Genomic DNA, 12,837 nt, shown 5'->3' on the forward strand with positions numbered 1-12,837 from the left:
ACAGATAATTTTGATTCTTCCACAGTATTAAAGCCTGTGCTTGCGAATATTTGAAATATATATTAATATTATATTAGTGAGAACTGTTGATATATTCTTGTATGCGCATTCCACCAATTAGAGATGCAACCTTAAAATTCTTGGATCTGTGGATATGCACCCTAATCTGACTAAGTATAGGACATAGATGTCAATATGATTTTTATCCTTATCCTCCTCTCCTGTATTTTCATCACTCTATGATATGGGTTGCAAAATTGTTATTCACAATCTTAAGGTGCAATGTCCTATTGTGTAATTTTAAGCACAAAATAGATTTTTCTGTGTCCCTGTAATAGTTTCTATGCTCCTGCAATTTTTTGGTAGTTTTATCGGGAATGACTTGATATGGAAAATAAATTAGAGAGAGGAATGGTTCACTGATTAAGTGCTAAATAGTTATAATTCATCTGTAAATACTAACTTACAACTTAAATTCTTTAAAACAAAAAATCTCCATGCAATAAAAGACAATAGAATTAGAGAAAACGCCATTTGAGACGAATAGCTTAACATTTCTGGTTGGATTAATAAGATTCATGAAAATGTCAAGGGCCTCCAAAGAAATGAAAAACAGGATAATTGAATATTAACAATGAGATTTATTTTGTAGTACATATTAATCTAAGGGCTCCTTTATTCATAAGTTTGATTACATGTTTAGTTCTTTCCTAAAACTACAGTAATTCAGGAGGAGCAGCATTGCATTGGAATCAAGAAAACCATACAATGCTTTGAAAAAAGTGGCAACTGAATAACTTCAGCAACTGCTTGATTATTGACGTCTTAAGCCTTATTGAAGTTGGCACAAAAGTGCTAGTATTTGGTGCCATTGACTATACTGGACAAGAACTTTCAAGGAAAAAAGGGGAATTCCTAGCTTATTTGGACTGGCTTGATCTCCCATATATCCTTCGCATATTCATGTATAGTTCTGTCACTGCTAAACTTGTATGAACCAGCCGTGTTTAAGATCGACATCTTTGTCCATTTCTGCATGAGATAGGCACATGTCATACAGATTCAAGAAACACATTCCCATTCAATTCAGAATCCTGAAACTATCCTGTGGAAAAATTATTTAACTGTATCGGTGATGGAATGAAGTTAGGCACAGAATTTCATTTTACCTCTTGGTCCTTGTACGCTTCATCCACTTTTTCTTGGCATTCAATATATTCTGGGAAGTCCTTGCCAACAAGAAAATAGTCACCACGGCCATAGCCCGCATTCCCTTCAAGAGAGCCAAGCAAATCCCCGTAGTCATATTTTCCAAACACCCCGCTCCTAATGAAATCTTTGGCCTCCTCAAATCTTGGATCTGGCTTGAACTGCATTAACAATATTCATTAAAAATCTATATTTCCAGTTGAATATTAACTTCCAGGAACATAGAAATTGTACTCAGTCAACAGTGTCTTTTGAAAAAGGATTAAAAAATCACATTTAAATGCCGAAAGATCCAGGAAGCTTTTACTGTAGAGTTTAAAACATCAACAAATATTGAAGAAACATAAACGTGAATAAGAATCAAATGTAAAATTTAATACATTACATTACTAAGTTGTATAAACTTGGAAGCCTCGAGGAGTTGGAAGAACATATATACCTTGCCTTCTGCTCTCTCTTTTCTCAATCCAGAAATTTCATGAGCCCTAGCACCAAACAGAAAGAAATTTTCTTCTCCAACTTCTTCACGTATTTCAACATTGGCGCCATCCAAAGTTCCAATTAACACACATCCATTCATTGAAAATTTCATGTTACTGGTTCCACTGGCTTCCATTCCAGCAGTACTATAAAATGTTTAAAGAAATCGTAGTCAAGATATTTGTTTGCTGAAAAAAGTTCTTGGGTTACAAGAATTTTACACACAGTACAAAAACAGCAAGAAAAAATATATTTAACTCAATATACCTGATATGTTGAGAAAGTTCACTAGCAGGAATAAGCATTTCTGCAACACTTACATTGTAATCTGGTACAAAAACAACCTGAAACAAGAAATGAAATTTACTTTATGATCTGCTTTCCAATCAATTAGAAATTTATGTAGCATGGAGGATTCAAGAAGACCATTTTAAAAATCTACCCTAAGTGACCAATATCACAACAAAAGGCAGCTGAATGTCAATCACAGATGCAAATATACACATTTTATTGTTTTAATCTCAGAAAGTGCAGACAGACAGTACAATCAGACATTTCCATCATGACAGGACCAACATTTAATATAGATGGCAATAAAACCGTGTTTAAATATTATGCAAATTGTCAAGTATGTTTATTGTTAAGACAACAATTCCATAGAACACTGGGATTGTATCTTTATTAGAGGGATTCCATGACAAGTAATTTGAGGTGTGTCGCCCAAACCAATTCTGGAGTTGGACCAACAAAGAAAAAGAAAACACAATTGCAAACTTTGCACCATAACAAGAAAGTCAATGCTTCCAAACCATATAACCAGGTGCAAAAAAAAATGACTTGTTCAGGAGATACAAAACTTTTTGAAATCCAGATTTTTCAGAAAAAAATTGCAAAACTTCCATAGGAATTGAAAATTCTGAACTGAATTGGACAAATCCAGCTGGTCCAAAAATTCCGGATTCAGACAATTGAAATTCAGTAACTATGATCCAAACATCAAATTGTTCAATTTAGTAATCAAGTATGATACAAACATCAAATTATTCCTGGAATTTAGTAAGCATGAACAATGCAATGCTAAAAGATTCAAGAATCATGCAGTCTGGATGTAATCCTCCTTATATGTCTTTGGGATGTTAAGAATCAATCAACTATGTACTTCACGTGTAACATACACATGGGTAGATACATTGATAAATGAGCCAAACAGATGCTGCCTTCAGAAAGGTAGAATAAAGACTTCAGTTATTTGTATCAATGAAATCAAGAAATAAATGATCCAGATACGTCAAATAAAGGGGCACAGTTAATGACCTTCAGCAAATCTCCTATCTCAGAATCATGATTTATGGTAGCTCCCACATCAGTAATTAGTTTCACTATCCTTTTTGCTTGCACATATGTTGCAAATGCTTTGCCACCAAATATGCATACACGAGGGGCAAATTTTTCTTTCCTTTCCTCTGGACTCATTTCCTTCATCTTTTTGTACCGATATACAATTCCCAAAATATTCAATAGCTGCCTCTTGTACTCATGGATACGTTTAACCTGCAAGGAAAAATTAATTTCTATTGCATTAAATTAATTGTAATTTGTTTTCTGACTTCATTATAAGCGATCTAGAGCACTTTTGGGATGTAAATTGTAAGCATCTTGCATCCCAGAAATGCTCTAAACCATGTTTATGAACTGTTAAAAAATTATGTCTACCAATCATTATAGACTCTTGAACAAGAACACTCCTTGATTTTGAGTATGTTGTACCTGTATATCGAACATAGCATCTGGATTAATTGCATATCCAGTTTTCTCCTTAATGTACGAGACAAGCTTGATTTTGTTGGCTCTTTTTGCAGCTCTCCACTCTTTGTGTAGATCTCTGTTGTCAGCAAACTGCAAAAAGAGCCGATAATCAGTGACAAAATCATTGTAAGGAATTTCTGTTCATGTTGAATGCATGATGGATGATTAGGAAATTCGATGATACGAAATGCATTTTACCTTCCGCAGCTCTGCTAATTGTTCAGTCTGAAGAACCCAATCTTCTGTTCCAATCCACTTAGTGAGAATTTGACTCAATTCTGGGTTGCAAAATCGAATCCATCTCCTGGGAGTCACTCCATTGGTCTTGTTTTGGAATTTCTCAGGCCACATCTAGCACCAAAACATTTCAAAATGAACCATATGCAATAAATTTTGTGTCTATATAATACAAATTCCATGCTATTGAAACAAGAAAAAAGTAATTACATGAGAAATAGCATAGAAAAACAATGCAGTTAAAACAAAATAATTTTCTTTCCCTTTCTAATCTAACAAATTGTATGTTTGTTTTCTCTCTCAATGTTTACCAACAACCATGTTGGCTCATTCAATGATTATGGTTAAATCATAATTTATTCATTTAGTATATATTAATTATCTACAATTATCATCTCCATTTAGCTACAAGGACCATCTAAATAAATTTTTAACTGTTGTGTCCTACAAAAGGATTTGTAGTTTTGTTTGATATGATTTTTCAATTTCATTATTTCCTTATGTTGCTACCATGATTGAATTTTTTTTTTAAATCATTGCAATATTCTTGGAGGTGCTTGTGTGTTTTGTGTTCCCTAGTTCTTGTGATTATTTCCAATCCAAATATTGTTCTATAAACAAGCTCCAATAAAATATAGCAGCATATCCCTTTGTACAGAATTTTGTTCAGCATTAACATCTACCAATTGGAGTTGCCTATAAAACTTAAAACTTGTAAATGTATTCACAGTAATATAGAAATAATAATAAAAATTCAAAAGCAATATAAATATCTTTTCCTGTGGAAATTATGAGATCACTTGGACCAGATTAGACTAAACAAGCTCTAAATGGACCATCTCTAAAGTAAGTACATAACACAAGAAGCGGAGACCAAAACCAAGCAGTACCTGATAAAAGTTATTGAAGACCTCTTCCTTCACAATTTCACTGTGGATTTCAGCAACTCCATTGACAGCATGGCCAGCAATAACACATAAATTAGCCATGCGCACTAATTTAGGTGGTTTGACAACCACATCTTCAAACGTGTTCTTAGACTCTTTTACTTCATTCTCTAATTTAAGCTTAGCAAGTCCAGGATCTACTTTTGTAGATTTTTCTTTAGCAGCTTTTTCCTTGAGAGCAGCTTCTTTAGCAGCTTTTTCCTTGAGAGCAGCTTCTGCCTCTGCTTTCCATAGGTCAGCAAATACTGGCACCACTGATTCTGGAAAATCTTCATTTTCAAGGATTCTCATTTCCCCGATCTTCTTCTCCAGTTCTTTAAGGTCCATAGAGCCCCTCTTTGCAATGACTTCCTTAATGAACTGCAAAGTCAAACAAAAAACTTATGTATTGTAACTTTCTGAATAAATGATATCTTTAGTACAGAAATGACAATTTGAATGGCAAGCATCTGAGCAAAAAACTATTTATACGCAATCCCCAAGTACAAAAATATAGCCGAGTAGATTGTAACATGTGCCTGGTGGGAATTGCTCTCTTCATTTAGAAATGCTCAATCCACACAGTGGCAGTACACGGGCAAAAAAACAACTTCAAATTAAATGTCTTGTTATGTTCCTTACACTGACCATCTTCTCCTAAGCCTGTATTATAAGATGTCCTTATAGAATTAAAATTTCAACTTAATTTCTTCAACAAAATCCAATTCATTTCTATAATTGGTAGTCTTCATTCAAATTTCAGTTTCCTTCGTTATACTTAACAATCTTTTTATTTAAACAACGAGGAAACGTTAAGTGTAATAATTTCATTAATCTAAACAGGTTAACCTTATTTGCTTCTAGTCTTTGCATTAATGGCTAATGCACTCAAATTGCAAGATAAACTAAGGGATGCTAATTAATATATTTTCTGTTGAGTCAAGCAACACAGAGCAACCTTTGCAAAGGAAACAGAGAGTGTTGAGAAGTACAGCCCAACAAAGAACCCCAATGCCAAAAATCATTATGCCTGTAACAGTTCATTGTAAACAAAATCTAATAGAACAGTCTCTTGTAAATGTCATTCGGCCAGAAGCTTGTCTTCATTAACCTTGTGATTGAATGCAGCCTCTTTGTAATGCCCCATTCTGTGGACATAACGAATTTAATTAATTAATTCATAAAACCCCTGGGGCCCTTACTAAATTAATTAATTTAATTCCTTATGTCCATACCAATGAAGTGCCCCTAACTAATTTGCAATGAAGTACAGTCTCACAAAAAACTTCCAAGGATTAAATGACAATCTTTGCACAGAACTGAATTTCAATTTGAAATTAGTATCTGAATACAAACAACAGAAACATTCATTCAAGCCAATTATATCAAATCTTTGAACCTTGATCTACTACTAATTTATTCCATGTTGGAAAGCATGGAACGAAAGCCCAATTTATTGGATTGAATGGAGCTCTTGTCAAATCTCTGTCCTGAACTCTGGTTAATTGCTAATGCAACAACACTGAGGGCCAACGGCCCTGCAATGATTTATAATGACTGTAATCTGAGGCAGTATTTGTTCATTTATGTGATGTCCCTAGTGGAGTCAGATTTCATTTTGGACTATTTTCCGAATCTGCAAATTTGTCTCTATGAGAGACTACACGCACATTGCATTCACAAGGAAAGTAGGGTGAGGTTATTCCACCAAAGCTCCAAAGAAGCATTTTGCTGATAGAGCTTACAGCTGAGACAAATAATCAATGCCAAATCTCCCATGCCTAATTGTTTCCACAAACTTTCCTTTTATACACCTCCAAAATCAATTTGAGTTCAAATGGCTTAGAAGGGAAAATAAACCAAGTGGCCCAAAATGAGGTTTGATTAAGAAATTCACTGAGGCCTTTATTAATTAATTATTTAGTTCCTTTTGTCCATGGAAAGGGACATCACAATGTTTATGTCTTTGGTGTTTGGTGATGGTGCCAACCATTTTAAAGAAAAATTATATAAATATTCCCTAAATAGTCAGTCCATTAAAAATGGCATTTATGCTTCAAGTTTCTTGGACAATTTTTCTATTAAGTTCCACAGGTGGTCACTTTATTAATCTACATAGGTCAAAAACCTGAAATCTATTGAATTGTCCTCTTAAATTTATCATAAAACTACCAATTAAATTGTTTATTTGTGACAAATCTAGTGATTCTAAGTCACTTCCCAGGCATCAGTTGGGTTGCTCCTGACAAATCTTAATACCACAATTGCATAAAGTCAAATTTCTAAACAGTGATAGCTAGCGGCTCTTTGAGTTGGGCTTATTTAAGCATCAATTCTGTATACTCGTACTCATGGTGGATAAGCACATTACTTGTGCAACATAAAGAATGTGATAGATATCCCCAGCTTGGATTAAAAATAGCAAATATGAGAATCATGAATGCTCATTCAATAATGCAATATATTAACAATTTAGTAGTTTATATCAAGAAAAATTCAAAAATGATATCAAACAAAACAAGGCCTTTACTTAAGCACACCCAACTTGATGTCCAATTAGACCTTTGTTAGATGATTATTTTTCCAAAGATAGAATTATATAAATGTGATTAGTTTGAGTCAATTATTTGTTTATGAAAATCCATTAATTGTTGTGATTAAAGCTCGCTTACTATAAAAACCCTAATAAATTCGATTACTATAAACACTGTAAAGGGCATGACTTGATTTTTAAAACAAGCAATTGGAGTTGTTGCTTGAGTATAAAATCTTTAAGATACAACCATGCACCAATAGTTTATCAAGAAATATGTAATGTCCCCGATTTAGCAAGTTCTCATAGCCAAGGTTGGTCAGTTCATCATCGTAACCCTCGTGAGCTAACAATGAGTATTGAGGGTCTCTGAGGCAAACTAGCTATTTATAGTAAGTCTAATTTCAGGTGATTTTTATTTTTGGCAATGCAGTGGTGGCACACTTGGTTGGTCATCATCTGCATTTGATTCAGCATATTATTCATGGAGTTCATATTTATTTACTTATAAGGCTTTCATTATTATAAAGGTTCTTTATGTTATTTCATGTTATAATTTGAAGTTGTGAAGATGAAGCCTCTTAAGTGAGAAGGTGTAGTCAAGAAGTTGAATTGCACAAATAAGTTATAAATATGACTCTATTTGTGAGAAAGGATCATCCTATCATTGTTTATTGGTTTTTGATATTTTCTGAGGGTTTGGAAGACTGAATTGTTATTCCAATTCTCTGCTGAGGTATAGAGAATTGTGACTGGTTATTTTATCTGATTTGGGCCACCACTCTAGAGACTTAATTTGTACAAAATTGCTACAGCCTTTTGACTCTTATTACTGTGATTAGAGGGTCGTTAAATCATTTCAAATTGAGGCCGTGGCACTCACACATTAGTGGTACTATTGAATTCTGATTTTGGCGTTGCAAATTGGGGTGAATTCCTAAGGTCCATGGCTGCAATATCCAATGCCATTAACATGCATTCATCATTCCTCTGACCTTTGGTTTAAACGCCACTATTGGCATCGGTATTTTCTAAGATTTCAATGTTAATCTTGGTGTCTACGTTTTTGCCACACACAGGCCTACTACGGTCTCTCTCTAGGTGCCAAAAAACTTGATTTTGGGAGGAACAGTCTGGCATTTCAAAGCTGAAGGAAATGCCCAGCTTTTGTGAAATATGAATTGCACCTACGCATTCAAATGTCCATTCCCATTGTGGTTATTTGGCTGCATACAATAATCAGCTTTATATACAAGTTCTTATTCCTTCATCTTTGTAAATTTGCTGAAAATAAAAGAACAGAATTCTAGCATTGAGATTCTTGGTAATTCTGATTTTGCATAGTTATTATTCCTGTAGTTATGTGGAGCATAATCAGACTTGGAGGTTAATTTATCCCTACTTTATTCGGCAAGGTTTCCCCCCAGATTATTCTACGACAGTTTGGGGGCACTACCCCAAGATGGGGTCAAGGGGTTGCACCCCTTGTAGGGTCTTGGGGCAGAGCCCCAGGCGCGCTCTCTGTCGCAATACAAGGTGGGGTTGAGGGGCAATGCCCTGCACGGGCATTTTCAGGGGCAACACCCCCGAAAGCTCAACTAACTTTATTATTGTAAAAGGCGTCGTCTGCTATTTTTCTATTGGATGACTTATTCTATCCCTAATTTTGTAAGTGGCAAAAAACTTGTATAAAATGGCTTAGGGTTAGGGATTTCGTTATGTATGATGAGATTGTCGCTTCTTGCGGTGGATTGAGCTATAAGGGATTATAGATTGTTATCAAATTGTATTCACTAGATAATAAGAATATTGGACTTGTTATTTGGTGGGCGTAGCCCAAGAATTAGGTGAACCATGTTAAATCTCTGCGTCTTGTGTTCTCTTCTGTGTGGTTTATTATTTTCTGATATTGGTTATATTTGCATGTAACTGTTATTTTTTTCTGTTTAATCCTAACAATTCCTTGTTATTTTCAATATTCCATACTGTGTGAAAAATTGTAGTATCCCATGCTATAATCCAAAAAAAATCATTAATACTTCTTCAACATAGCTAGTAGAGATGACAAGGCTCATTATAGTAGTATCAAAGCGGTTTCCTGCCAGTCTGTAGGAAATTAAGTTCAAAGATTTATTATTCAGTGCATTCTGGCTCAGAAATATATTCTGGGGAGACATTATACCCGAAGAGGTCGCATTTCTCCACCTGGTGATGGAGAACCAAAGATACAATTTGGTAGCTTGGACAACAGAGGTGTTGAACAGTTCAGGGGATACAGGGTATAGAGATGTTGGCAAAGGATTTGAGATAGATAGAAAGGCCTGTAATGTCCTCTTTTTGGGTCCATCATGATTATTATCTTTAAATCAATTGTAATATTCAAAATAGTCATTTTAGTTATCAAATGATGTTTAATTATTTAGATTTATGATCGAAAGATAATGTTATCCAAGTTGCCTAGATACCATCTATGGACTCACTCAAAGTCTACAGGTCCCAAGTTCGTTTCACATTATTTATGGAAAGCTAACCCCTACTCTCTATTGGGAAAGATCCACTAGATTTGATTTATACAAGCCCCTCCTTGATAACATTTTATCTTTCAATCAAAATTCAAATAAAATATAGTATTAGAGAAAAATCGCATTTAGTAATTATTTGTAATAATAGTATTAATATTTCAATCTTATTTTAATATGGAATTAATCTTATTCCAAAATTAGTTATATTATCATTATATATTTGAACATAATTTTATTCTATTTCTCATAATATTAAGGTTTACTCTTCGTAATATTATTAGGAATTTAATATTATTACTAATTTAAATATTCAATTCTCCATATTTTATTCATTTATTTCTACATTAATTATTATATAGATAAATCCCTTGATTATATTAAATATTTAATCATAAGCCTTCCTAATTTATTTAACTTTTCTTTACAAGATATTCTACTTTAGTTAATAAAGGAAACTTCTTTAATAAATGAAACTTTGTACTAGTAAATCATATTACCTTTTAAGTAATTATCCTTACTGTTACATCCCAATTTTTGACCTAATTTAAAATATAGCCGTTGAGGTTCACATGAAGTCAGTTGACAGTTAAATTGATTATAATCTTGTGAAATGATAAGATGGTTAGTCGTTATGATTTCAAAATGAAGATAACAAGTTAGTTGATCATTTGTCACGAATTCATGGAATTGAGAAGATGGTTAACCGTTGTGATTAATTATGATTAAATAATTTATTATGATAATATAATTTAACTGCGGAGAACTTCCTTGCAGGAAACACGTCAAAGGGGTGGAAGCATTGTTAGAAAAGAATTAGGCACAGGAGCATCACCATCACTGGGCAAATGGGTTGAGAACCTAGCGACTTGAAACATGATACATTTGTGGGACTTGCATGAGCTATTTAAATAAATAAATTGAGAAACATAAAATAATTGAGTTAAAATATAGTACATACCTTTAGAGATTTTTTATTAATTTTTATCTTATCATTATAATAAACACTTACATACAAACACATAAATATAAAAATGAAATGACACCAATAAATTATAATGATATAATCTAATGATGTCACCTCATCAATAGACTTATGTGAACATATATAGGAACGTATTATAATAATAAAATAAATTCTATAGCTTTTCAACTCCTTAATTCTTTTCCTTCTTTATTTCTCTTCTTTTCAAATTGAATTAACGTTTGAATTCAAATGGATTTCTTTCTTTAAAACCGATGGAAGCCAAGAAGTCACAACTTGCTCTTTTAATGGAAGTCATGAGGGAGGTGGACGGATATATCTATCCTTTTTATTCACCCGACTACTTTTTTTTTTAGGATCAGTTTTCTTTGACAATACCCGACCTTTCTTTTCTATGTGTGGTGTGTGAGCAGATTTCATAACTATGATAATATTGCATTATCAACATGGGAAAGCCAATGTGTTAAGTTCCTTCTCAGCAATATGTCTTTTTCTTTCACAAAACGAGGTGCTCTTCTACCAGTCTTTGTTCTGTATAATGTGCATCACAACCACAACATTTTATGCTAGATATCCTTGCATTCAAAAATGATATTTCATTTATATAGACTCATGTGTAGACTACCGCCGAGGTCTGGACTGACTACCATCTTTGATTGCACGTCTCCTTGGTTGCAGACTTAACTGCATACAGGTCATGCTACTATGATAACCATTAACAATTTTTTACTCTTGATTCTAAGCTGCTCCTGATTTCTTCTCCAGCGATTCATTCTGTGTGAAATTTAGAATATATTTTGCTTATGTGGTACTTCAAATATTATCATTTGCATTGTTGAATTCATCGCAAACTTTGACAACACAATATAGGATCGAATCATTGTCATCTCATCGGGTTGATTTTACTAATATCTTTTTTTAAGTCTTTGACCCACAATTTCAATTTGACCCAATACAATCAAGCATCTGTGATTGCCATTGAAGTTATCGGACTCCTAGTCTCTAAGTGCAGCAAGTTCATTTTGGTAGAATCACAGACTTCAACAAATGAATACAAGCCAAAGATACATTGTGGGTAATGTTGAATATTAATGAGCTCTTTACATAACAAGGTATATGTTGACCCAGCGATTACAAATGATGATAATCACACTATGTATGTACATTTATCACTTATGTTGATATATTGTTGATACTGTAGATTTGATTCTCTTTCTAAATTTGTCTTGTTCATGGCAAGTGATAGCCAGATAATCATAGTATGGATCCATAGATCATTATGCCAATGGAGATTAGAATTATGTAATAAATTATGCAATTTTTAAGAATGTCTTTTTCAAATCACAGACTATGAATGTTGAATACATGTAATCTTCTTGTATAATTGAGAGAACCGGTTGTTCTGAGAATTCTAAACACCTGGGACTCACTTGGCTATGTAGCCAAGGAAAAGGGTGAAGAGGTGAGAGAAAGGAATCTGCAATAACATGAAAATATTATCAGTTATGGCATAACAATGTTTATCATTTTTAATATGAATTATTTAATAGCTCATGCATGACCCTATTATTGTAATCCTTGTTGTCAAGTCGTATGGTGTGTTTAAAATACCAGAATGCTCAGTAGATGATAGATGTTCCAAGTCCGATTCCGGGTAAGGAGGGCCTTTCTTGTTAGAGATTGTGTGGGGAAAAAGTTAAAATCCGAGGTTGGGTGGTAAAGCCCTTGACAATGTTTCACCTCTCCCATACATTCAATTGTTTGTCGGAAACAGGTATTATAACTTTTATGATGTATATGTAAGAAGGTAAGATTAATTGAGTTATTTCATCGTTACAGATATTTTACACCTAGATGCGAGAAATAGATTTATAGATTGTTTTTCATTTATATGAATATTGAATATGAGCATATTTTTCTAATCTTGAGTTATTGCCACAGTTAAGAAATCGGAAGGAAAGGAATGATACAGTGATATCTGAAGCCCTAACTGATTCAGTAGTAACTAGAACCCTAAATGATACAGGGGTATTGGAAGCCCTAATTGAATCAGTGGTATCGGAAGTTCTAATTGAATTAGTGGTATCGGAAGCCCTAAGTGTTACAATGGTATCAGAAGCCCTAAATGATCCAATGGTAATT

At 33.6% G+C, this 12,837-nt stretch overlaps 1 protein-coding gene across 1 annotated transcript in view; it reads right to left on the reverse strand.

The window, feature by feature from the left end:
* Positions 1 to 602: 602 nt before the first annotated feature.
* Positions 603 to 12,837, reverse strand: part of LOC149553311 (Glycosyl transferase, family 35) — a 98,760-nt gene continuing 86,525 nt past the window's right edge. The window contains exons 8-15 of the mRNA XM_089788773.1: positions 4,623 to 5,039; positions 3,694 to 3,846; positions 3,457 to 3,585; positions 3,004 to 3,240; positions 1,957 to 2,033; positions 1,649 to 1,835; positions 1,170 to 1,370; positions 603 to 1,032 (exon numbers count right to left, since the gene is read on the reverse strand). Coding sequence (XP_089644899.1) covers positions 916 to 1,032; positions 1,170 to 1,370; positions 1,649 to 1,835; positions 1,957 to 2,033; positions 3,004 to 3,240; positions 3,457 to 3,585; positions 3,694 to 3,846; positions 4,623 to 5,039 — 1,518 coding nt within the window. The 3' untranslated portion in view covers positions 603 to 915. The remainder of the gene's footprint in view (positions 1,033 to 1,169; positions 1,371 to 1,648; positions 1,836 to 1,956; positions 2,034 to 3,003; positions 3,241 to 3,456; positions 3,586 to 3,693; positions 3,847 to 4,622; positions 5,040 to 12,837) is intronic.

This window comes from Cupressus sempervirens, chromosome 6 (genome assembly GCF_028749045.1).
Source record: "Cupressus sempervirens isolate cs-2001-9-10 chromosome 6, ASM2874904v1, whole genome shotgun sequence".
NCBI classification, from domain to species: domain Eukaryota; kingdom Viridiplantae; phylum Streptophyta; class Pinopsida; order Cupressales; family Cupressaceae; genus Cupressus; species Cupressus sempervirens.